This window comes from Symphalangus syndactylus, chromosome 2, assembly GCF_028878055.3.
Source record: "Symphalangus syndactylus isolate Jambi chromosome 2, NHGRI_mSymSyn1-v2.1_pri, whole genome shotgun sequence".
In the NCBI taxonomy this organism is placed as follows: Eukaryota; Metazoa; Chordata; class Mammalia; order Primates; family Hylobatidae; genus Symphalangus; species Symphalangus syndactylus.
In genome coordinates, this window is record NC_072424.2 from 49,096,879 (window position 1) to 49,123,319 (window position 26,441).

At 38.3% G+C, this 26,441-nt stretch overlaps 1 protein-coding gene across 5 annotated transcripts in view; it reads right to left on the reverse strand.

The window, feature by feature from the left end:
• CD109 (CD109 molecule) overlaps nt 1–26,441 on the reverse strand; it is a 160,146-nt gene that overhangs the window by 11,761 nt on the left and 121,944 nt on the right. For 4 of the 5 annotated variants that reach the window (XM_055256010.2, XM_055256020.2, XM_055256054.2 and 1 more), the window contains 7 exons: nt 13,227–13,308; nt 10,306–10,534; nt 9,129–9,294; nt 7,194–7,384; nt 6,186–6,341; nt 4,346–4,411; nt 1,517–1,659 (listed from right to left, as the gene is read on the reverse strand). In XM_055256010.2, coding sequence (XP_055111985.2) covers nt 1,517–1,659; nt 4,346–4,411; nt 6,186–6,341; nt 7,194–7,384; nt 9,129–9,294; nt 10,306–10,534; nt 13,227–13,308 — 1,033 coding nt within the window. The remainder of the gene's footprint in view (nt 1–1,516; nt 1,660–4,345; nt 4,412–6,185; nt 6,342–7,193; nt 7,385–9,128; nt 9,295–10,305; nt 10,535–13,226; nt 13,309–26,441) is intronic. The other variant, XM_055256028.2, reaches the window with a different exon arrangement.

Consider the following 26,441-nt stretch of genomic DNA (forward strand, 5'->3'; position numbering starts at 1 on the left):
TATATTCCCACACCTGACACACAGACACCATGCCTGGCACATAGTAGAGACTCAACCAATACTTGCTGAGGGAATAAATAAATGAATGAGAAAAGCAGGAATAGGCGGGGCACAGTGGCTCATGCCTGCAAGCCCAGCACTTTGGGAGGCCAACGCAGGAGGATCACTTGAGGCCAGGAATTTGAGAAAGGCAGGGATAATAATAACATATACTTTACAGAGTTGCTGTAAGAATTAAATGATATGCATGTAAAAGTGTTTGGTGCCGTGCCTGGCACATAAGTTTGTAATTACTGTAGGTTGTTATTGTTTATAATAATAGTAATAACTTGAAGTTGTTATTCTATAACAGACCAATTGGAAGATTCGTAAAAAATAATTGGAGTCCTACTTTCTTCTCAGCTGAAAAGGATGCCACCGCAGAGATTCTGATATCCCCTTGCTGCTGGCCCAAAATGCCCAAGAAGGTGAAGAATGGGACAAATGTGGACAAAATCATGAACAAGAAGGTCCAAAGATAAAGACAGACAGTAGCAGTAATGGCAGAGACTGGGTCCAGGCAATGGCTGTGAAGGCTGGCCACCTGGATGAACACCCAGAAATGACCTTGGAGAACATCTGCCAGCTCAGGACCACATCAGGGACTTCTAGCCCAACAATAAGCTAAGTTAAACCAGGACACTATGGGATATTTTAGAAGAGCAAACAGCAGCTCCTCAATGCCAGTGCATCTTTAAGTCCCAGCTCAATACCAAATAATGCAGATGTAACAGAATAGATTCACAAAAGAAAAAAAAGTGAAGCCTCTATTCAAGAACTTTCACAAGGAGTGTGCTCAAACTCCTTTGTGCAGTGGAATGACCAAAAATCTGCAGCTTCCCAGTCTTACTGTGAAGTCGGTAGGGTTGAGGTAGAACCGTTTTTCCTTATTAACAAGATTCTCAGATGCTTTGGATATAGAACAATTTAAGAGTCAACTTAAAAAGTACTCCCAGAAGCTTCAGCTGTTAAGTGTCTAATTATCCAAGATGAGAAACTCCTAAACTGGAATATTTTCAATGCACCTAAAAAAAAACTATCCTCTTGATTGAATTTGCATGTTAGCATAAAGTTTTGAGTTAAATGCCTAACAGTTAAGGTTCAATATGAACCTGAAATAATTATTTCAACAGAAAAATAACTCATAACAAGAAATAACCATTTTTGAAGTATTAAATATGATTGACTTAATTTAAAGTTTTCCTAAATTAGACCTGAGTTTTATTAATTTATATATACACTGTTCTATTCAAATTTGTTATACATCCAGGGAAAACTTGTAAATAATTTTTGTATGCGTCTAATAAATGCTTGAATATAATTAGTAATATTTCTAGTTTGTAATCTGAAGTGTAGTGCATAACTGAATTCTTTGTTCATATAACTTCTTAGATTGATATAGACAACTATACATAATTAAACCTTCAAGTCTATTTTTTAAAGGAAAAAAAGAAGAGAGACCTAAGCAGTCACTTACCTTGTACACACATTCAAATCCACATGATTGAGATCATCTTTATTTTCTTTTACAGCAACATCTAAATCAAAGGCTTCTTGATTTTGGATAGATCTTCGTCTTCTAGAAGACCCAGAAGCCTTCACATTATATACAACATTGAGCTGTAAAAAAATAAACTAGCATAAATAACAAATTAGACATAAATTTCCATCATTATGCCTTCTAAATATTGTATTAGGTAATGATTCTCTTTGGATGGACCCAGTAAGATTTTTAATCTTCGAACTAGAAAAAAATTAATTTTACTTGCTAACAAAGAATCACTATTAACAAATAGTACTGCAATTTATAAAATTATGTTTAAATGGAGAAAATTGTTAAGTAATATTCCAAAACAAGTACAATAAAATACTATGGGCGATATTTGGGGATATTGTTTTGCCAAAGAGGGTAAACATTCCCTTGAGGAAAAAACTTTCTTGAGAGCATTCACTAATTTCTAAGGCCTGTTGCCCAAATGGAGTCATTTTTCTCTAACTAGAACTTCAGAAATTGTCAGTAGGATAAATCAAAACCAAAACATTGAAGAGCCCTAGTTGAACATTGCTGAGGATTATTTTTGTTCATACAACGTTTGTCAAAGATGATAAAATAAATGATAGCTTTCAAGTCAACTGGGTCTTTCTCGGCATCTACTCTGTACCCACCACTGATGTTAAAGGTGCTGTAGACACACTGGGAGAGCCTGAAGACCCCATGTCTTTCTCAAAGGGATCCTAAATCAGAAGCTTAGGAATGTACTCAAAACTTCCTAGTCCAGTCTCATCCCCGGACAGACTGGAATCTATTTAAATGTTTTACCTCATCCCCTTTTTTATAACAAGGTTCATAAAGCTTACTGTTGCTTTGTAAGGTTGTATTTTCTTTTAACTTATACCTAAAACACATACACACACACACACCCCCCTCAGAACTAACATCTAATAACCCTCATGGATTTGCATACTTAAAAAATCCTCTAAGCCTTCATTTTTCAAATCTAAAAGTTGCAATCTTCTTATTCTGCCACAATCCAAACTCATATAAGCCTTCATCCACTTGATCCTTCTGGTTCTCTTACTTTGGACATTTGTCAACTCTTTCTTAAAGTGTAATGATTATAGAGTATTCCTGAAGCAGCTGAAGAATAGTCCCATAAAATGGGAGAAATGCTTTCTATTATTTCCATCATTCCCCTTTCGGTGGCATGCAATTGTCGCTTCAGAGACCAATGCTATCAGGAAACAAACAAGGACTACTCCATTCATCTCTCGGGTCATAATTAATGTCCATCCATAACTAAGTATTAAGGTTTACATTTGGCAATAAAGCTCAACTGCTCACTCAGGGAACTTCAAAATATCTTGCAGTTTATTTCCAATAGTTTAGTATTTTATTACCCAAAAGAGGGTAATATTTACTGCAAACTCACGAGTTTTCTTTGCCTTCCTTGTTCCAGAGCACTTATAAAAATATCAACTGTAAGAAATCTCAATACTCATTTCTGGATGACCAACTTCTTTGTAATTTTTTTCCTCCCTCATGAGAAGTGCCTACTGGTCCCTTCCTTTTGTTTTCTGCATTTTGAGACTGATGTGGGATTAATGAACATTCTGACCAACAGGTACCACATTTACCCCTCCGTGCTTCAAGCCTCAAGTAAAAAATCACCTGGTTTCAGTAATTTCTCTACATTTGGTTTATCAAAAATGAATTCCAACCAACTTGGTGATTTAAGTACATATAATTTTTCAATTTTATCTAGAATACACAGCATATTTACTTTTGGATTTACTCTTGGATTGCAAAACAGCTTGAGAATGAGAATTTTCCCATGGTCTTTGTCAGTAAAGATCGAAATAAATTGTTTACTTTCTCTTTCTGACCTTTTCACTGAATACCATTCCTTTTCATTGTGATCATTTTTCCTTTAGTTTTAAAAAATGTTTACTGTATTCTGAGTATAATGCAAAATAATCTTAGAATTATTTGGAAGTTTCTAAATTATACCTGCTAAGCAAGGTATACCCACCCTACTCAGCAAGTATACCTGTTCTCTCAATTGTGCTGGTTTTTGAAAAAAGTACTTTTTCTCCATAATAGCCATTTTTTTACTTTCTCAGTAAGTGTTTCAGTGTTTTTGTTTGGTCGTTTGGTTGTTTGTTTCTACCTAAGCACACAACCATTTTTGGTCCTATCACATATTATTTTTGGGTTCTAATGAGATGATTTTAAAGTCCTCAATATTTTTATGTGCTATTTAGTGTAATGATTATATTATTCAGTATTTTTCATACTACTTCATTTTATTGTAGCTCCTGCTGCACCATAAAAATGTAGATTTCTTTATATTTTCTTTCTGTACCAGAGGATTGAGCATAATTATGCTTTAATTGTTATATTTACTATTATGTAAGATTTTACATTAAAGGGACACAATTCCTCCCCTCAAGTCAATAATTCTACCATGTTGACTTCTATATTCTCAGATGAATATTAAGAAATTGTAAGTAAAACATGTATTTGTTATCAGGAATCAAACTGGAGGACATTAACCCTCACTTCAAAAAGCAAATCATCTCCAAGAAACAGTTTTCAAATAGAAAATCAATCTATATAATTGCTCTCTACTCACTGGCTGGCAACATCTCTAATACTTTTTATTAAAGACAGTGATATATCTTGCTAAGTCATAGATGTAAAACATTAAGAATTATATTCAAGTTATCTAAGATTTAACAAAGCCCAAACCAAATAATTATTATAAAAAGTCATATTTAACTTAAAAAAATAAGTATCGTTACATACCTGACAAATAGCAAATCCAAAACCATTTGCGGAAATATTAACTGCAGTTGGCTGTACCACAGCAAGCTGAATCAAGGTGAAAAAAAGTGAATGAGGCTAATTTTCCATATCTAGATCCTTCCAAGTAGCACAACAGATCAGTCCTATCCCTCATTAGGAAAAGAAGCAATCACTAACAGCACTAAGAGCTTTGCACTGTCTCACGTATCAAAAGCTATGGGTCAAATAGGTAAGCAAGGTGATGAAAGGAAAAGTGCACACTCCCCAAGCTCCCTCACCTCTGCCCATGGGAGGGCACATTAGTGCTACTGACAAGTCTGTCCTCCTGTTGGAGTTGAAACATAAAAGATAAGAAACTAAACTCATCTCCCTCCCCGACCTCCCTTAATCAGGGCCTAATCCCCTGGCTTTCCCAGAAGCACAATAACACATTGTCTATGACTGTGCCTAACTTTATTCCTTCTTTTCCTTTATCATCACCACTCTTCCTCACTTTCCAGAATTGAAGTTATCACCTTCATCCGTTGTACTCAACCTCCCACAAAACTGATCAAGGGAATAAAGTTAAGAACTAGCATATTCTTTTATTCCAGTTAAAGTAAGAATTCTACTACTGGTTCCATCAATTCTCCTAAGAAGACATGTGGAGCAGCTGAAAAGAACATGGTCTTTGGAATTATGAGTTCAAATCCTAGCTCTACTCTTACTAGTAACATGATCTTTTTTTTTTATTATTATTATACTTTAAGTTTTAGGGTACACGTGCACAATGTGCAGGTTTGTTACATATGTATCCATGTGCCACGTTGGTGTGCTGCACCCATTAACTCGTCATTTAGCATTAGGTATATCTCCTAATGCTGTCCCTGCCCCCTCCCCCCACCCCACAACAGTCCCTGGAGTGTGATGTTCCCCTTCCTGTGTTCATGAGTTCTCATTGTTCAATTCCCACCTATGAGTGAGAACATGCGGTGTTTGGTTTTTTGTCCTTGCGATAGTTTACTGAGAATGATGTTTTCCAGTTTCATCCATGTCCCTATAAAGGACATGAACTCATCATTTTTTATGGCTGCATAGTATTACATAGTGTATATGTGCCACATTTTCTTAATCCAGTCTATCGTTGTTGGACATTTGGATTGGTTCCAAGTCTTTGCTATTGTGAATAGTGCTGCAATAAACATACGTGTGCATGTGTCTTTATAGCAGCCTGATTTATAGTCCTTTGGGTATATACCCAGTAATGGGATGGCTGGGTCAAATGGTATTTCTTGTTCAAGATCCCTGAGGAATCGCCACACTGACTTCCACAATGGTTGAACTAGTTTACAGTCCCACCAACAGTATAAAAGTGTTCAATGGCGATCATTAAAAAGTCAGGAAACAACAGGTGCTGGAGAAGATATGGAGAAATAGGAACACTTTTAGTAACATGATCTTGAGCAAGTCACTTAACCTCTCTCAGCCTCAGTTTTATCATATGTATGATGGGGATAAATGTACTTACTTCTTAGAGTTACTTTGAGAAGTAAATGCAATAGCATATGTAAAATAATCTAGCACAGTGCCTATGAAGAATAGAAACTCAACAGGTTTCTATGTTCATTCCTTTCCCAATGTTACAGTGCCTGTGTTTTCTCCTGTTCCACCAATCTTTCCAAAGTTCCCCACCCTTCCAGAGCTTAGCAAATTCAGCCAAAGGAGGGCACCACTTCTCCCTATTCCTCTACAGAGCTCTGGAAACAAGTCTTTGTTGAAATCAACAGATTACAAATAAAGCAGTATTCCAGCATAAAGAATTGTCTACACCAATTTTTAAATAACTGCCCCTTGCCCACACCTCTGCTGTCTGAAGGAGTAAGCGGTTGTGTGTGTCAATCAGAAACTTTACAGGACTTGGTGAGCTAGGCCCCATCACAGTCACTTGGATATTTGTCCTTTCTGTATTCATTAGGGCTGCAAATTCAGACAGAGCCTTTAAAGCCACAATGGTATCCTGTTGAGGGAAGAAAAACATTTGTACATATAAGTATATATCAAGGTCTTCAAAGAGTAAATTTAGTAGTATTTTGTTGCTGGACATTCATACACCTTCCTCCAGAGTGGAATGCTCCCTGACTCATATTTGAATCTCCTCGGCCTAGAGTACAGGAGAGGCTCAGAAAATGTTTGCTGAAATGTTTTATAGTTTTTAGTGTACAGATCTTACTGATTTTTGTCAGATTAATCCCTAAATAGTTCACATTTTATGCTATTTTGATTTGCGTTTCCATTGCTCATATATAGATACAATGGATTTCTGTGCAATGATTTTTTATACCACAATGTTACTAAACTCCCTTGTTAATCCTGGTAGCATTTTTGTAGATCCCACTGAATTTTGCACATAAATGATCATATTATCAGTAAATTAAAAGCTTCAGTTTTTCCTTTCCGAAAAGAAAATAGAAAATATTTGCTATATGGAGCTGAACATCTACTCTTATATCAGTTACCACAGATGAAAAATGGCAGATGGGGAACTGATTTATTCCATATAAATATCGGATACGAAGTTCATAATAATTGGGAGAAAAAAATTAAAATTAGTGAATTTAGCCTTTTGCTTAAGTTACTAAACTTTGAAACTGCCAAGTAATTTTATGAAATCAAGGAAAAAATGCAGCCACATACTTTCTAAAATATATATTTTTATATATGATATATATTTTATATAATATATAAATATATTTAATATATATTTTTATATTTAATATATAATATAATATATTTAATATATATATTTATATAATATATAATATATAAAATATATATTATAGTTTGAAGGGAAAAAACTATCATCTCTCACCTGAGTAGATGCAAAACCACCCAAGCTACTTCTTTGCCTGCTTAGCCACCTCATAATTGGGATTCCCTCAGAAGTCTGAAATTGTAACAAGTGTGAGAGCAGTGCATAGGCTGCAACTTCAATATCCAGGGAGCGTGGCTGCCAGGAATCGGAAAGTTTGGACTCTGATGACACCCAGAATTGCATGCCTCCTGCAAGAGAAAAGTAATAACATTCTGATCAGTTATCCAGAAAAATTACATTTTATACCATTAGATAGTCCTACTCTGGTCCAAGTTGTACTTAACTAGCATAAAAATATATATTTGTATACATGTATTTATTTATGCCAAACATGTATTTATTTATCACAAACACACACACACATGCATATGTATACATGTGCCTATATGTTGCTTTTTAAAACTATTACAAGTTAAGTAAACCTTATCCAAAAAGCTTGGGGCCAGAAGTGTGTCCAATTTCTGTTTTGTTTGAATTTTTGGAATATTTACAGAATACATACATTCCAAAATCTGAAATGCTCAAAAATCTGAAACTTTTTGAGCACTGACATGATACTCAAAGGAAATGCTCATTGGGGCATTTTAGATTTCAGATTTTTGGATTAGGGATGCTCAACCTATATACTTATAAATTTTCATCCTTTTCCCATTGCCTACATTTGAGGATATTTTGATGAAAATAGTTTTCCTACGAGAAATTCCCTATATTTGGCTCAAGACTAAATAGCTATAAATAAAAGGAAAAAATAATATATTCCAGAAGATAATGTACATTACTTATCTGACCAGGCCTTCCCCAAAATATTTTAAGACACATTGAAAAGAATCCTATTCTGGGAATCTGCCATTAACTAGCTCTAATATTCTGGAAAGACTCTCCCATTTTCATTATCCAGAGGTCGGTGTTATCAGTTTGAGGTTCAAGCCCCCAAGAAAAAAAATTAGGATCCTCAGCTAACTCAACAACCTTCCTAGAGATAATTCTGCTCTAGTCCCCAGAGGACCATCCTACTTGGTGCCCTCTGTCAAATATTACTATTTAGGTGATGACTACACTTAGGTGGAATATTAAATAACTACCACTTAGCCAAGCAGACAAGAAGAAAAAATGTCAAAGACTGCTTCAGCCTCTATGCAATAATATTCTAGTCCCCAGCTTTGGAATAGGTAAAAAGGATTCAATCTAAGTTACTGTTAATACAATATTTTTTACAGTCTCAGAAGAAGCCTCTAAACACTTTCTACAATTATCCCTTCTTGAATTAACAGAAATTTGAATCACTGGACCTTATCTTATTTCTGCCCACCCACTCCCATCTCTCTCTCTCTCTTTCTTACACACACACACACACAAACACACACACACACACACACCCCTGGATCCCTGTCCACTTTGTATATAAAATACACATAATCCACTTACTAGCAGCATTTTTTGGTATTCACATTTCTTTTAATTAGCATTTTAGTTCCTATTTTTGAGCATTTGCTATGCAGCATGCACATTATCTCGTTTAATCCTCACAGCCACTCTAAAATAGGTGTCATTTCCGCTTTACAGTTGGGAAAACTGAACCTCATAAAGGTAAGTTGCAGAACCAGGATTTGAACCTGTCTCTCCAGAACCCAAGGTCTTAGCAAACTACAAGGCTGCCAAACCAGAAATGGTATCAGACACTCAAAGGGTAACTGACATAGGGCATGACATATCTAAAATAAAGAGACATCTGAGCCCTGAAATTCTGTAGAAAAAAACCCTGGGGAGACCAGAAGTATTGTGACCATGTCAGGCCCATCTTGATCTCATTATGTGTTTTACTTTTCACCAAAAGATGCAGATGTAATCAATTTCAAACCTGGCTAAAAATTTTCTCATGTAAGTTATATATTTCATAATGCATAACAACCTCAAGTAGGCCCAGCACATTACCTTCTCGTTCTGCTCTCCAAGTCAGCATATTCAAAGCTTCCTTCGCTTTAGGACTCCCCACTGATGACAATGCATAAGTTATAAGGGCTAGAGTATAATTGTCTGAAATTCCTCTACTAAATTCAGACTCCAAAAAACGGATAGACTCTTGCACATCAATGTTAGGCTTGGAAGAAAAAAAGTATGTTTTTTACTATTCAGAGTAACCCATTACCACATATTGAAACAAAAAGTACTTTGAAGCATACATTCAAAAAATAAGTTCAGTGTCTATGAAGTACCTGACCTTGTCCTAGGCAATGGAAATCAACCATGATCATTGACATTTAAAGATTTGCCTTGCATTTTGAAAATAATACTGTTTTTCAGTTTTTATAAGTAAACAGGTAGCATTCCCTAGAAGAAAAAAGTAGAGCTTTTGCCAGTGTTTCTCCCACTCAGTATCATAAACTCAGATAAGAACAGCAAACTGCTTGAGAAATATATTTCTTATATTTGATCTCTGGTATTACGGCCCTAAGTTCAGGAAAAGTTTAGCTTCTACATGCCTACTAGTAGAATAGGAAAATAGTGGGGGCCCTAATAAAGAGAATGGCTTTGGTGATCTCATAAAATGCACTAGGCAGTAAGCAGTAAAGGCATCAATCACCAGGACAGATCTGGAGCAAACTTAAGCTCGTCAGCATACCTTTCCATGCGTGCTCATTCTCATCCAGGCATCCATGCCCGTTCAACACACTTTTCAGGGTACGGGTGTTCTCAGCATTAAATTAACAGATATTGTAACTGTTCCATGATGTTTTAGAAGTAAAAAATCCTTCACAATCTAAACTTGCTAGAACACATTGTCAAATTTTAAATAATTTTCTTTCCCCTCAGACATTAACTTTTTCAATGATAAAACATGTATTGACTTATCTTACCAATAGCAAGTACAATACATACATTAAAAAGCATTTTTAGAATTCTCTTAGTTATTCTGAAAGAGTGGGTTAATGTTTTTATTCTCAGATTTTGGAACATGGCCACAAATGCAAAGCAAAAGAGTACTCAAATTCAGATTTCACATGTGTTGTAGAACTGCAACTTGTTAAGTTTCCACACACATATTTGACCCATTAAGACCTACCTTCCTTGAATTTCCCATCTATCATTTATTAAATCAAAGATGAAATACCTGATACTTTCTATATCCCAGGAGAGAAGTTACAATATAGGCTGTAAGTGTTACTGGACTTTTATTGCCACCTTGAAGCTCACTATGAATCACTCTTCCTGGCTCCCAAAATTCACCGTTGGATTTCTGATGTCCTTTAAGCCAAGCGTATGTTCTGTGTAACACATTCTGATCAATATCTATGTAAGGATCGGCTTCAAGGAAACATCTTAAAACAAAAGCTGACAACCTTTATGAAAAGAGAAAAAAATTAAATAAAATACACTTTATAAGGTCCACCAAATAACACTAAGCAAGCAAAACAACAACACTTTTTCCCCATCAGAAGATTCATCAAAGGGGGAATCACTGAAGATGGAACAAAGGAAAGAAAAAAAAGCAAAAAAGAAAGAGCAAAGGGACAAGGTAAGCAACTCTCTCTAGCAGGCAGACCTGGTTTTCACTTGGGCTTGGCCAAGAAATTCCATGTTGACTCAAAAATCTCAGATTTGAAAAGGAATTTAGAAGTTATCTAATCCAGCTCCATTTTTTATTTTATTTTTTATTTATTTTTTTATTATTATACTTTAAGTTCTAGGGTACATGTGCACAAAGTGCAGGTTTGTTACATATATATACATGTGCCATGTTGGTGTGCTGCACTCATTAACTCGTCATTTACATTACGTATATCTCCTAATGCTATCCTTCCCCCCTACCCCCACCCCACAACAGGCCCCGGTGTGTGATGTTCCCCTTCCTGTGTCCAAGTGTTCTCATTGTTCAATTCCCACCTATGAGTGAGAACATGCAGTGTTTGGTTTTTTGTTCTTGTGATAGTTTGCTGAGAATGATGGTTTCCAGTTTCATCCATGTCCCTACAAAGGACATGAACTCATCATTTTTTATGGCTGCATAGTATTCCATGGTGTATATGTGCCACATTTTCTTAATCCGGTCTATCATTGATGGACATTTGGGTTGGTTCCAAGTCTTTGCTATTGTGAATAGTGCTGCAATAAACATATGTGTGCACATGTCTTTATAGCAGCATGATTTATAGTCCTTTGGGTATATACCCAGTAATGGGATGGCTGGGTCAAATGGTATTTCTAGTTCTAGATCCTTGAGGAATCACCACACTGTCTTCCACAGTGGTTGAGCTAGTTTACAGTCCCACCAACAGTGTAAAAGTGTTCCTATTTCTCCACATCCTCTCCAGCACCTGTTGTTTCCTGACTTTTTAATGATGGCCATTCTAACTGGTGTGAGATGGTACCTCATTGTGGTTTTGATTTACATTTCTCTGATGGCCAGTGATGATGAGCATTTTTTAATGTGTCTGTTGAATCCAGCTCCATTATTTTGTAGACTGAGAATTTGACAGTCCAAGAGAGTTAAATAAATTGTCCAAGGTTATTCATCTTTGGACTGTTCTAGATATTTACCAAAGAAGAGCTCCAACATACTTCAGTCAGCCCCAAAGCTGTGGGTGAAGGATGTATACATAATTCACAAGCAAACTGTAGTACTTCAAGTGGGGGAAATGATATTTTTCTCTCCTATAGAATGGGAGTTAGCCAACTGCAGCCTGTGGGCCAAATCTGCCTAGCCCAAATCTGGCCCTCAAGCCAAATACAGCCCAGGGCCTGTTTATGTGTGCACCACCCCAGCCCCCACCTGCCAACACCACCACCTAAGAGCAGATTTTAAAAGGAGAAGGAAAAGAAAAAAACAAAGACAGGAAAGAAAAAGGGAGGAGAGGGAGGAAGAGGGAAGAACATGCAACGGAGACTCTATGCGGCACGAAATGCCTGAAATACTTACAATCTAACCCTTTACAGAAAAGTTTGCCAGTCCCTGCTACAAAACACCATACTGAGGTAAAAAGAACATCGAGCGATAATGCACTGAAAGCTTTCTATTTATGGTTCTATATGCTGAGTCAGGCCAAGGCCAAGAGAAAATTTGAAGCAGATCTGTGTCATGTTATATAAAGTTTCATGTGGTAAACATTACTAATGTTCAATAATACACAGTTCTCTTTTACTTTGGTTACGCAGAGGAATTCACTTTCCTGCCCCAGTGAGGTTAGGCATAGCCATGTGACCAGCTCTGAGAAGGATAAAATGAGTAGAAATGATACACTCAGGATGAAGTCTCTAATTGCCAGTGCTATACGCTCCAGCCTCCACTTTCCGGGCTGTGGCAAACCTGGAGCCTCCTTTTGGAGACGTGGACACGTTGGCAGCTGCAGAGCCCCCTGCTGACCACAATGGAAAGGCAGCATGAACAAGAAATCCCTTCACTGTTAATTGCTTAGATTGAGTAGGTTGGTTGTTACCACAGCACTCCTAGTCTATCCTGATTGATACAGTGAGTCAATCTTTCTCTGAGTAAAATAGGAAATTGAAGACAAGTACAAGAAGAGAGATTAATTATCCAAAATCAGCCACATAGAGATTCCAGTCTGGAGGAAACTGGCTGTTCATACTTAATTCCATCAGTGTTTGTTTTTCACACACACACACACACACACACACACACACAAACTTAAAGAAACTACATTGACCACAGTAACACAACACTTGTATTAGTCATGGAAGATTAAGAAAAAAGCTGTGTCACAATCACCCGGTATTTCTAACTGATTTTATCAGCTGCACCATCATCATAAAGTATTTTTATTTCTGTTTCTTCCACACACACACACAAAAAAAAAAGAGGATTTATAACTTATCTTTTCTAAATAAAAGCATTTGATTTGTTAACGTCTGAAAATAATACTTTAAAAAGAAAATCTCTTTTTAAAGCCAGACTAAGGAAAAAGCAACTTCCCAGTCTATAATATATAGAGATATATCTGTCAATTTCATGGCTATTGTGACCTAGTGAAAGCCCATTCCATGACACGGATTTGTTCAGCTGGCAAAAGCACTTACCAAGTGCTCCCAGAAGGGTCATAATTCCCAAAAGCACTGAAAGAGCCATCTTCCTTCTGATAGAGAAGTTCTCTCTGGTAACCTAGACACAAAAATGGACAGATATTCAAGGTAATCATTAACTTGTAATGGATGAAAGCTTCTAATTATGACTTCATATTGAGGAAATATGGGCAGAGAGGGGGAAAGAAGAAATCAAACCAAGAACTAATATTGAGTACTTTCTATTTTAAGTGCTGTTGGAAATTTAAAATGCCAGGACTTTTCAAGCAGAATGCATAAAATAAAAACTGTGATATCCCAGCCCAGTGCGGTGGCTCACGCCTATAATCCCAGCACTTTGGGAGGCCGAAGCAGGTGGATTACCTGAAGTCAGGAGTTCGAGACCAACCTGACCAACATGGTGAAACCCCATCTCTACTAAAAATACAAAAAGTAGCCGGGCGTGGTGGCACATGCCTGTAATCCCAGCTACTCAGGAGGCTGAGGCAGAAGAATCGCTTGAACCCAGGAAGCAGAGGTTGCAATGAGCCGAGATTTGCGTCACTGCACTCCAGCCTAGGCAACAAGAGCAAAACTCCATCTCAAAAAAAAAAAAAAACCTGTGATATCCCAAATTAAAGTAAATTAAAAGATCACTATAGCATAGATGATACTTCTAGCCATTCAAAAGCAAGCAAATTAAAGGCAGACTTTTATTTAACTCTCTAGTGTTCACCAAAATTGTTTCAATGCTTAGTCATCTAGAATTGTTTGCTACAGAAGAAAAATACTACGTAGGGTATCATTAATTTAAGTTTAAGGCCAAAGTAGAAAATAAAAGTATTTCCTATTCTTAGACCAGCAATACAGAAGAGGAAATGCTAAATAATCTAAGACGGTGGCTCTTAAATTTTGGGGCCATGACCAACTGAGGTAAACCAAAAAATCAACTTGCCTGACTACCCACCAATTCCATGTTTCCACTAAAATAAATAAATAAATATATATGTAAATATATATATACATATACACATATACACATGCTTAGTGGTGGCAATGAAGTATCATTACAGAAGTAAATTGGGTAGGGGGTTAAGGCTCATGTATCTGCATTAATAAAAGCAGATGTGTCATATTTGCAAATAGTTACACATAAATGATTGCAAATAAAAAGCAGATGTTTCACATTTGCAAAGCAATGCATACAGATCTCAAAGTCCAGTGTGAGAAAACATAGGCCAAACTCTAAAGGCTTCACCAAACAACCCACAATAAACTAACTTGCTAAAAATAAAGTTAAGATAGCAATAACTTATCACTTAAAAAAGCAAGCATTAGCAGGAACATTTCCAGCTCAAGGCATTATCAATGACTCTCTGATAGCCAAAAATCCTTCTAAAAATTACAGGATTCCACTATTAGCAGGTAAGGGCACACAGCCTGAGCTTTGCAGCACGGCCATGGCAAAGCTTAGCAACCATACTCATTTGTGAAATGTTGAAATCATTCCCCAGTAAACTGCAGTAATAAACAAATTGGACTTTATGAATACCATATTTTAGAAGCATCCAGAACTATAAGTAAAATTCATATTTGACTAAACATAAGCATTAATAGTTTGAAATTACAGTTAATGTGCTCTCACCTTCAAGTCCCAAACTTCTCCCTGAGTCTTTCCAAAAGAAACCCTAGATTTAAGTATCTGATTTAAGTTACAATAAAACAAAATGCATAAAGAAAAAAAGAAAACAAGATACTCTGTTTCATGGTGATATTTAAGACTCATGGTAAAAGAAAGATAAACATTTAAAGTGATGACAGAACTTTGCTTAATTTGAAGAAGGGAACATTAGATTATACCCTTTATGTTTCTAATTGAATTATTACAGTATAGTAATTAGCCAACTTTCATTCAGCACTCATTAGATGTCAGGAACTGTTCAAAGTCCTTTGCAGGATTAACTCAGGTAATTCTCACAAGGACCCTCTGACATAGATGCTATTATTATTCCCTTTTTTACAGATAATGAGATTGAAACTCAGCGGATACAGATACCATGTGCATGGTCACACAGCTAACAGGGAGTGAAGTTGGGCATTAGCCAAGGTCTCACTGGCTCCAAGGCCACTGTCTCCTAGTAAATCACAGAGCTCTTCCAATTATCAAACATGATAAAAGAAGAAAAGACCTCAGTATGGTACCTTTTACATGGAAAGCTCTCAACAAACAATAGTCATTACTCTCTAATATAGGTGTAGAGGAAGGCTCTCTAAGCACCAGATGCAATAAAATAGAAAAAATTGATGCATTTGACTATTTTTTTTTAAGTTTTTAAACTATTCCAAGGCAAAACACACTATAAGCAAGGCTTAACAAATAAATTAAGACCATATTTGCAACATATAAGATGGATAAATAGCTAATATCAATATTATGTAATTTTTATGTATGTTTATATGTTATTACATACATGTATATACATATATAAAGAACTTTTTAAAAATTAGGGTAAAGGATAAAAAGTCCTATAAAAATTAGTGAATAAAAGACAAAACAGATAAGTCACAAAAGACAAAAATATAAAAACAAATTTTAATATAGAAAACATGTTCAACTTCATAATAGGAGAAACTCAAATTAAACCTACACTGAGATACCATTTCTCTCCCATCAGATTAGCATTAAGATTCAAAAGTCTGACCACTCCTATTGGGTGAGCTGTATGGAAACCAGCACTGATCCACTGCTAGAGGGAATTCAGAAGGGTACAACTCCCATGTAGGGGAATGTCTTTACCCTCTGACCCAGTAATCCCAGTTCTAGGAATCTACCCTGAAGACACACCTCCAACAATACAAAAATACACATGCAGAAGATTATTCATTACAGCATCATTTGTAATTGTAACATAAACAATCTTAGTGCCCAAAAACTGGAGACTGATTGAATAAACTATGGTACACACACAATGGAGTACTATGCAGCTGTGAAAAAAAGAATGAGGAATATCTCGGTCAACTGATGCAGAGTAATTTCCTGGATATACTGTTAAGTGAAAAAGGCAAAGTGTAAAATAGTACATATAGATATACTATCTTCTGTGTAATAAAAAGGGGAAATGAGGCCAGGCACCAAGGTTCACCTATTGCCAAGGTTCAGCACTTTGGGAGGCCAAGGTGAGTGGATCACTTGAGCCTAGGAGTTTCAGACCAGCCTGGGCAATATGACAAAAGCCTGTCTCTACAAAAATACAAAAAAAAAAAAAAAATTAGCATGGTGGCACGTGCCTGTAGTCCCATCTGTTCAGGAGGCTGAAGTGGGAGAATCACCTGAGCCCAGTAAGTCAAGGCTGCAGGGAACCATGATTGTGCCACTGCACTCCAGCCTGGGCAAAGGGAGAGGCCCTGTCTTTAAAAAAAAAAAAAAATTGGGGGGGGGGGAATGAGAAAACATATATGTATATGTTTATTTTCGCAAAAGGAGAGAGAGAAAAGATAATCTAGAAACTAATGAAGTAGGTTACTGGTATATTTGTCCCCATACAAATCTCATGTTCAATTATAATCCTCAATGTTGGAGGTAAGGCCCAGTGGGAGGTGATTGGATCTTGGTGCTGTCCTTGAGATAGTGAGTGAGTTACTGCAAGATCTGGTCATTTAAAAGTGTGTGGCACCTCCCCACAACACTTGTCTCTCTCGTCCTTGTTTTCACCATGTGATGTGCCTGCTCCCAGTTCACCTTCTGCCACAATTGTAAGCTTCCTGAGACCTTGCTAGAAGGAAATGCCGGCGCTATGCTTCCTGCACAGCCTGCAGAATCATGAGCCAATTAAACCTCTTTTCTTATAAATTACCCAGCCTCAGGTATTTCTTTATAGTAATGCAAGAACCGCCTGATACAGTTACCAACGAGGGGTAGGGAGAAAGAAAAGGGGAAGAAGAGACACTCTTTTGAATATACTTCTCAAAATAAGTTTGTCTTTTGGAAGCATGTCAATGTTCTACATGTTCAAAACATAAATAAAAGTGGAAAAAACTAAATGATGGGCATTATCACTACTCTAGTTCATTTTATCATGTTTTAGTTTTCACATAACCTTTAAAAATGCAGTATATTATCTCATTTTTCAGAGGCAGCCAGGGATCACAGAGAAGCAAAATAATTAGTGTTCACAAAAGAAATCAGCAAGATAGTCTAGGACATTCTCCCTCAATTTTCAATTAAGGATTAAATTCTCCAGGTAGCCAGAGTTTAACTATGAACTCAACCTAAGGAAAAAGAGGAAAATGAAAGAAGAGAGGAGAAGGAGAGGAGAGGGAAGAAGAAAAAAGAAAATAGGTTTGAGGCCCTCAATCCCTACACAAAAGGTTGAGGTACTTTTGTGACAGGAGGACCAACCTCGAGGAAGGACCATGTGCCTCCACGTCCCCAGATCACATCAACAACGGCAGTTCCAAGTATGAGTTATTGTGAAACTGTTCAGAGATGAGATCATGGAGATGAGATCAGTGCTTATGGAAATTACCCCTCAGGTGGCTGACCTCCAACATTCCCCATTAATATCAACAACTAGCACCATTCTTCCACTAGAGGCAGCCAGCCCAGAGAAGAGGCCACAGACAATCACCAGTTTTGCAGTGAATTTCTTGAGCTTAGATAACACTGAGAATCCAAACTACCAGCTCTGCTCCCATGGAAAAGTAAGGGAGAAATTCAGAACCTAGAGAGAACTTGTATGTCTCCTTGTGGGAATCTCCTGTGAGGTTTCCTTCCTCATCTTAAACCAGCATGCATCATTGTGGATCCCTCGACTGTTTGTCCTCCAAATCGTCCCACTGTATCAGGCCTAATTTCCATTCCATAAACAAAACAGGGCCAGGCACAGTGGCTCATGCCTATAATCCCAGCACTTTGGGAGGCCAAAGCGGGTGGATCACCTGAGGTCAGGAGTTTAAAACCAGCCTGGCTAATATGGCAAAGTCCCGTCTCTACTAAAAATACAAAAATTAGCCAGGTGTGGTGGCACACACCTGTAGTCCCAGCTACTCGGGAGGCTGAAGCAGGAGAATCGCTTGAACCTGGGAGGCGGAGGTTGCAGTGAGCCGAGATCATGCCACTGTACTCCAGACTGGACGACAGAGCAAGACTCCATCTCAAAAAAAAGAAAAAAAAAAAACAGGACACTGATGACTCATCAATAATGTTTGTTGTTAATACAACAACTCAGCCTTCCAGTGCAGTCATCTAAGTTGGAGACTCTGCATCACAATAGACAAGAAAGGCAAAAACAGCTCTCTCCAAAAGTTTATGAAGAAATAAGAGTATCACCTTTAAGTTAATCATGTTAGAAACAGCTCTTGAGTTTGAAAAGTAATCATATGCTCAGAACTTTCATAGACTTCTGAAAATTGAAACGCAGAAGAAGTCCAGAGGCTAAGATAAAAACCCATGAGCCCTTCATAAAGGGCCAGATAAGACACATCGTGTTCTGGGTTATGAATTTTCTTTGGGATAACCATGAATGTAAAATTTCAAAATTTATCATAATAAAGACAAAAATACCGTTCAGAAACAATGAAAAAGTAACATTCTAAACATAGTTTGACTTGATTTACCTCAAGAGTCAAAATGACATGTAAATAAAGGAAGTAAAGTCGGCTACTTGTGACTATTTCAAGAATTTTCTCTGGTAATAAGCTGATAAAAAAATTCTCTGTATTAAAAGAAATCATGATGAACTTGCTTACTTTCTATGACATGAAATGGAAAGTGAGAACGTCACGGTTTTTTAAGCTATTTTTTAAGCTATAGCCACTAGCCATACTTGTGACCAATGGCAACATCTGAATTCTGAAGCCTTCTTTCTCTTATTTTTATTTCAATGGAGGAAATATAATGTTTTCAATTAGACTTGGTTTGAGTCTCACTTTAAAAAGCTGAACTGCAGGCACTGTGATTCAAACATCTGAGGAAAACAAATGGTTTAAATCTTCAATTAACAAGCTCAGGATTTCCAGTCCTTATCAAAAACAGTTTTCATGTTATGGTTCCGTTTTCCTTTTTGACAGCAAAGACACTTCATTCAATGATGTAGCTGTTGTTTCGACCAACAAAATAATGGGTTAGGTTACAGAACTCCTGGGCCAAGCATGATTTAAGTAAAACAATGCGCTGTTCATAAATGACATTTAAATAATATAATCATGACTCACGCTGAAGCCACTTTAATTTCTTAAAAAACAAAAACAACTGCGGTATATTTAAAGGACTTTGGCAAATGTGATGGCAAAAGAAAAAAGAGAGTCTCTGAAATGAGACACTGATTTCGTAATGAAAAGTATTATACCAAGAAGCTTTTGTCCACTACTTTGAAATATAATTTAATTCAGCGTGTGAGATGATGCATTTTTGGGGAGCTCCACTGTGCTGACTTTCATCAGCCACTTCACCAGCTCAAAGAGTAGCACGTGGAAATCACTGGTCACATTTCTTAGCTGCTAAGAGAATGCCAAGGCCAGGTCAACCCATTAGTGCCCAGAGATCATCATACTACACTGTGCGGGCGCTTCAGAGATCTTCTGGACCCCATATCCACATTAGGATGATGGACCAAAAGTCCAAAAAAATTCATATTGGTAATAAGTTATTCGCCCATTCTGGATTTATTGAGATGCCCACATAGCTATACAATGAAGGTCAAACATGGTCCCTGCTGTCACAGAGCTCCCCCTCTAAATGCAGGGACAGATGATGGACAGGATAATTTTAAATAATGGTAAGTGAGGAAATAAAATGGAGTAGTACAAATTAGAGTTACTAAGTGGTCACTAAAGGCCACTCTGAGGCAAACATCAACTGAATGATGAAAAGGAGCAGCCATGGAAAGACCTAGGGGGAAAGCATGCCAGGAAAAGGAGGGGAAAGCCTCATGACCCTGAAGCAGCATGGAGCTCATAGTGTTCCAGACACAGCCAGCTCCAGATGAGGCTAAGGAGGGAGGCCGAGCCAGGTCACCCAGGACCCTGTAGGCTGAAGCCGGGAGCCCACTGCAGGATCATAAGCAAGCAAGTGACAGGATCTTGACATTTGCAAAGATCCCTTTTACATTATATGCAGAATGTACTGAAGGGGAGGGAACACAGAAAAAGGCTACTCAGGAAGCCGTTGGAGTAGTCCAGTGAGCAATCATGCTTGAATGGAACAATCAGCAGTGGGATGGAGAGAAGTAGAAGAATTTCATTATCAGTTTTTAGAGGGAGAATGGACAGGATTTATTCGCTGACATTAACCCCTAACTCCCTAGTTAGAGGCAACTAATGCTACTATAGCTGATATTCGTTGTGCACTTACTACGTGTTGAATAAAATGCTGACATATCTCACCGACTCCTCAAAACAACCCTACCACGTGGGTTCTTTTATTATCCCTGTCTTCCAGGTAAAAAAAAACCAAGCCTTGGAGAGACTAAGGACCTGGTCCAAGGTGGGAGCCAGGACTCAAGCTCAGGTCTGACTGCCTCCACAGCCAGTGCTATGCCCCTGATCTACTTCCTCCCAAGGGGAGACTCGCCTACTTTACAGCTGTAGCATTCGGCATTCTCAACACTTGGGAGGACTGCTTGGCATTTAGAGAACGATGCTTTTTTTGCACTCTGGCCACTGCACCTTCTAACAACCAACAGATGTGAGGAGGGATCTCAGGCAATCAGTAGAGACCCTCTCTGGGTTACTTTGAAAAACTACAGTTTGGCCACCTACCTGGCCAGGACTGACCTGAGGGACTAGCACTGCTTTGGGAAAACAACAGATACTGAGGATTTGGACCATTCATTTTGTAGGATGGCTGCTGATCCACAGCAAAAGTATCTAGGACACAGACTGAAATTATTTTTAAGGAATGAGTTTTCACTGCTTACATGTTTCAAGCTATGTAAAATTTATCCTATCTGTTTAAAGCATTAATATTTGATAAGCCAGAGTTGCAGTTCATAAAGCATATATAAATATGGAGTTATGTGGCATTTTCTAAAATATTTTACCTTATTGTATTAAAATATCCCAAAGAATGCATGCCAAATTATAAAGTGCCAGTCTAATTCCTATGTAGTTTCTACTTGAAACCAGACAAACTAAATCTTGAATACAAATTGGAATCTTGTTTTCAAAAGGTACAAAGTTCAATCATGACAATCCCAAATAATTTTTACTTATCTCCTTAATTACAGCGATTATGCCAATGTGTAAAGATCTCATTTGTTGATCCTTTGGGGTGGTGGAGCCAAGATGGCCGAATAGGAACAGCTCCGGTCACCAGCTCCCAGCCCCAGCGACACAGAAGACGGGTGATTTCTGCATTTCTGCTTGAGGTACCGGTTTCATCTCACTAGGGAGTGCCTAACAGTGGGTTCAGGACAGTCGGTGAAGCGCACTGTGCGCGAGCCGAAGCAGGGAGAGGCATTGCCTCACTCGGGAAGCGCAAGGGGTCAGGGAGTTCCCTTTCCTAGTCAAAGAAAGGGGAAACAGACGGCACCTGGAATATCGGGTCAGTCCCGTCCTAATACTGTGCTTTTCCAATGGGCCTGGAAAACGGCACACTAGGAGATTGTGTCCCGCACCTGGCTCGGAGGGTCCTATGCCCACAGAGTCTTGCTGATTGCTAGCACAGCAGTCTGAGATAAAGCTGCAAGGCGGCAACGAGGCTGGGGGAGGGGCGCCCGCCATTGCCCAGGCTTGCTTAGGTAAACAAAGCAGCCAGGAAGCTCGAACTGGGTGGAGCCCACCACAGCTCAAGGAGGCCTGCCTGCCTCTGTAGGCTCCACCTCTGGGGGCAGGGCACAGACAACCAAAAACTCAGCGAGAACCTCCACAGCCTTAAATGTCCCTGTCTGACTGACAACTTTGAAGAAAGTAGTGGTTCTCCCAGCACGCAGCTGGAGATCTGAGAACGGACAGACTGCCTCCTATAGTGGGTCCCTCACCCCTGAGGAGCCTAACTGGGAGGCACCCCCCAGTAGGGACAGACTGACACCTCATTCAACCGGGTACTCCTCTGAGACAAAACTTTCAGAGGAACTATCAGACAGCTGAATTTGTGGTCTCACGAAAATCCGCTGTTCTGCAGCCACCGCTGCTGACACCCAGCCAAACAGGGTCTGGAGTGGACCTCTAGTAAACTCCAACAGACCTGCAGCTGAGGGTCTTGTCTGGTAGAAGGAAAATTAACAAACAGAAAGGAAATCCACACCAAAAACCCATCTGTACATCACCATCATCGAAGACAAAAAGTAGACAAAACCACAAAGATGGGGAAAAAACAGACCAAAAAAACTGGAAACTCTAAAAAACAGAGCACCTCTCCTCCTCCAAAGAAACGCAGTTCCTCACCAGCAACGGAACAAAGCTGGATGGAGGATGACTTTGATGAGTTGAGAGAAGAAGGCTTCAGACGATCAAACTACTCTGAGCTACAAGAGGAAATTCAAAACAATAGCAAAGAAGTTAAAAACTTTGAAAAAAAATTAGAAGAATGGATAACTAGAATAACCAATGGAGAGAAGGGCTTAAAGGAGATGATGAAGCTGAAAGCCAAGTTTCGAGAACTACGCGAAGAATGCAGAAGCCTCAGTAGCAGATGCGATCAACTGGAAGAAAGGGTATCGCTGATAGAAGATGAAATGAATGAAATGAAGAGAGAAGGGAAGTTTAGAGAAAAAAGAATAAAAAGAAATGAACAAAGCCTCCAAGAAATTTGGGACTATGTGAAAAGACCAAACCTACGTCTGATTGGTGTACCTGAAAATGATGGGGAGAATGGAACCAAGTTGGAAAACACTCTGCAAGATATTATCCAGGAGAACTTCCCCAATCTAGCAAGGCAGGCCAGCATTCAGATTCAGGAAATACAGAGAACGCCACAAAGATACTCCTCGAGAAGGGCAACTCCAAGACACATAATTGTCAGATTCACCAAAGTTGAAATGAAGGAAAAAATGTTAAGGGCAGCCAGAGAGAAAGGTCGGGTTACCCACAAAGGGAAGCCCATCAGACTAACAGCTGATCTCTCAGCAGAAACTCTACAAGCCAGAAGAGAGTGGGGGCCGATATTCAACATTCTTAAAGAAAAGAATTTTCAACCCAGAATTTCCTATCCCGCCAAACTAAGCTTCATAAGTGAAGGAGAAATAAAATACTTTACAGACAAGCAAACGCTGAGTGATTTTGTCACCACCAGGCCTGCCCTAAAAGAGCTCCTGAAGGAAGCACTAAACATGGAAAGGAACAACCGGTACCAGCCCCTGCAAAAACATGCCAAATTGTAAAGACCATCGAGGCTAGGAAGAAACTATAGCAACTAACGAGCAAAATAACCAACTAACATCATAATGACAGGATCAGATTCACACATAACAATATTCACGTTAAATGTAAATGGGCTAAATGCTCCAATCAAAAGACACAGACTGGCAAACTGGATAAGGAGTCAGGACCCATCAGTGTGCTGTATTCAGGAAACCCATCTCACGTGCAGAGACACACATAGACTCAAAATAAAGGGATGGAGGAAGATCTATCAAGCAACTGGAAAACAAAAAAAGGCAGGGGTTGCAATCCTAGTCTCTGATAAAATAGACTTTAAACCAACAAAGATCAAAAGAGACAAAGAAGGCCATTACATAATGGTAAAGGGATCAATTCAACAAGAAGAGCTAACTATCCTAAATATATATGCACCCAACACAGGAGCACCCAGATTCATAAAGCAAGTCCTCAGTGACCTACAAAGGGACTTAAACTCCCACACAATAATAATGGGAGATTTTAACACCCCACTGTCAGCATTAGATAGATCAACGAGACAGAAAGTTAACAAGGATATCCAGGAATTGAACTCAGCTCTACATAAAGTGGACCTAATAGACATCTACAGAACTCTCCACCCCAAATCAACAGAATATACATTTTTTTCAGCACCACACCGCACCTATTCCAAAATTGACCACATAGTTGGAAGTAAAGCTCTTCTCAGCAAATGTAAAAGAACAGAGATTATAACAAACTGTCTCTCAGACCACAGTGCAATCAAACTAGAACTCAGGATTAAGAAACTCAGTCAAAACCGCTCAACTACATGGAAACTGAACAACCTGCTCCTGAATGACTATTGGGTACATAATGAAATGAAGGCAGAAATAAAGATGTTCTTTGAAACCAACGAGAACAAAGACACAACATACCAGAATCTCTGGGACACGTTCAAAGCAGTGTGTAGAGGGAAATTTATAGCACTAAATGCCCACAAGAGAAAGCAGGAAAGATCCAAAATTGACACCCTAACATCACAATTAAAAGAACTAGAAAAGCAAGAGCAAACACATTCCAAAGCTAGCAGAAGGCTAGAAATAACTAAAATCAGAGCAGAACTGAAGGAAATAGAGACACAAAAAACACTTCAAAAAATTAATGAATCCAGGAGCTGGTTTTTTGAAAACATCAACAAAATTGATGGACCGCTAGCAAGACTAATAAAGAAGAAAAGAGAGAAGAATCAAATAGATGCAATAAAAAACGAAAAAGGGGGTATCACCACCGATCCCACAGAAATACAATCTACCATCAGAGAATACTACAAACACCTCTATGCAAATAAACTAGAAAATCTAGAAGAAATAGATAAATTCCTCGACAAATACACCCTCCCAAGACTAAACCAGGAAGAAGTTGAATCTCTGAATAGACCAATAACAGGTTCTGAAATTGTGGCAATAATCAATAGCTTACCAACCAAAAAGAGTCCAGGACCTGATGGATTCACAGCTGAATTCTACCAGAGGTACAAGGAGGAACTGGTACCATTCCTTCTGAAACTATTCCAATCGATAGAAAAAGAGGGAATCCTCCCTAACACATTTTACGAAGCCAGCATCGTCCTGCTACCAAAACCTGGCAGAGACATAACCAAAAAAGAGAATTTCAGACCAATATCCTTGATGAACATTGATGCAAAAATCCTCAATAAAATACTGGCAAACCGAATCCAGCAGCACATCAAAAAGCTTATCCACCATGATCAAGTGGGCTTCATTCCTGGGATGCAAGGCTGGTTCAACATACGCAAATCAATAAATGTAATCCAGCATATAAACAGAACCAAAGACAAAAACCACATGAGTATCTCAATAGATGCAGAAAAGGCCTTTGACAAAATTCAACAACCCTTCATGCTAAAAACTCTCAATAAATTAGGTATTGATGGGACGTATCTCAAAATAATAAGAGCTATCTACAACAAACCCACAGCCAATATCATACTGAATGGGCAAAAACTGGAAGCATTCCCTCTGAAAACTGGCACAAGACAGGGATGCCCTCTCTCACCGCTCCTATTCAACATAGTGCTGGAAGTTCTGGCCAGAGCAATCAGGCAGGAGAAGGAAATAAAGGGTATTCAATTAGGAAAAGAGGAAGTCAAATTGTCCCTGTTTGCAGATGACATGATTGTATATCTAGAAAACCCCATTGTCTCAGCCCAAAATCTCCTTAAGCTGATTAGCAATTTCAGCAAAGTCTCAGGATACAAAATTAATGTACAAAAATCACAAGCATTCTTGTACACCAATCACAGACAAACAGAGAGCCAAATCATGAGTGAACTCCCATTCACAATTGCTTCAAAGAGAATAAAATACCTAGGAATCCAACTTACAAGGGATGTGAAGGACCTCTTCAAGGAGAACTATAAACCACTGCTCAATGAAATAAAAGAGGATACAAACAAATGGAAGAACATTCCATGCTCATGGGTTGGAAGAATCAATATCATGAAAATGGCCATACTGCCCAAGGTAATTTATAGATTCAATGCCATCCCCATCAAGCTACCAATGACTTTCTTCACAGAATTGGAAAAAACTACTTTAAAGTTCATATGGAACCAAAAAAGAGCCCGCATCACCAAGTCAATCCTAAGCCAAAAGAACAAAGCTGGAGGCATCACGCTACCTGACTTTAAACTATACTACAAGGCTACAGTAACCAAAACAGCATGGTACTGGTACCACAACAGAGACATAGATCAATGGAACAGAACAGAGCCCTCAGAAATGATGCCGCATAGCTACAACTATCTGATCTTTGACAAACCTGACAAAAACAAGAAATGGGGAAACGATTCCCTATTTAATAAATGGTGCTGGGAAAACTGGCTAGCCATATGTAGAAAGCTGCAACTGGATC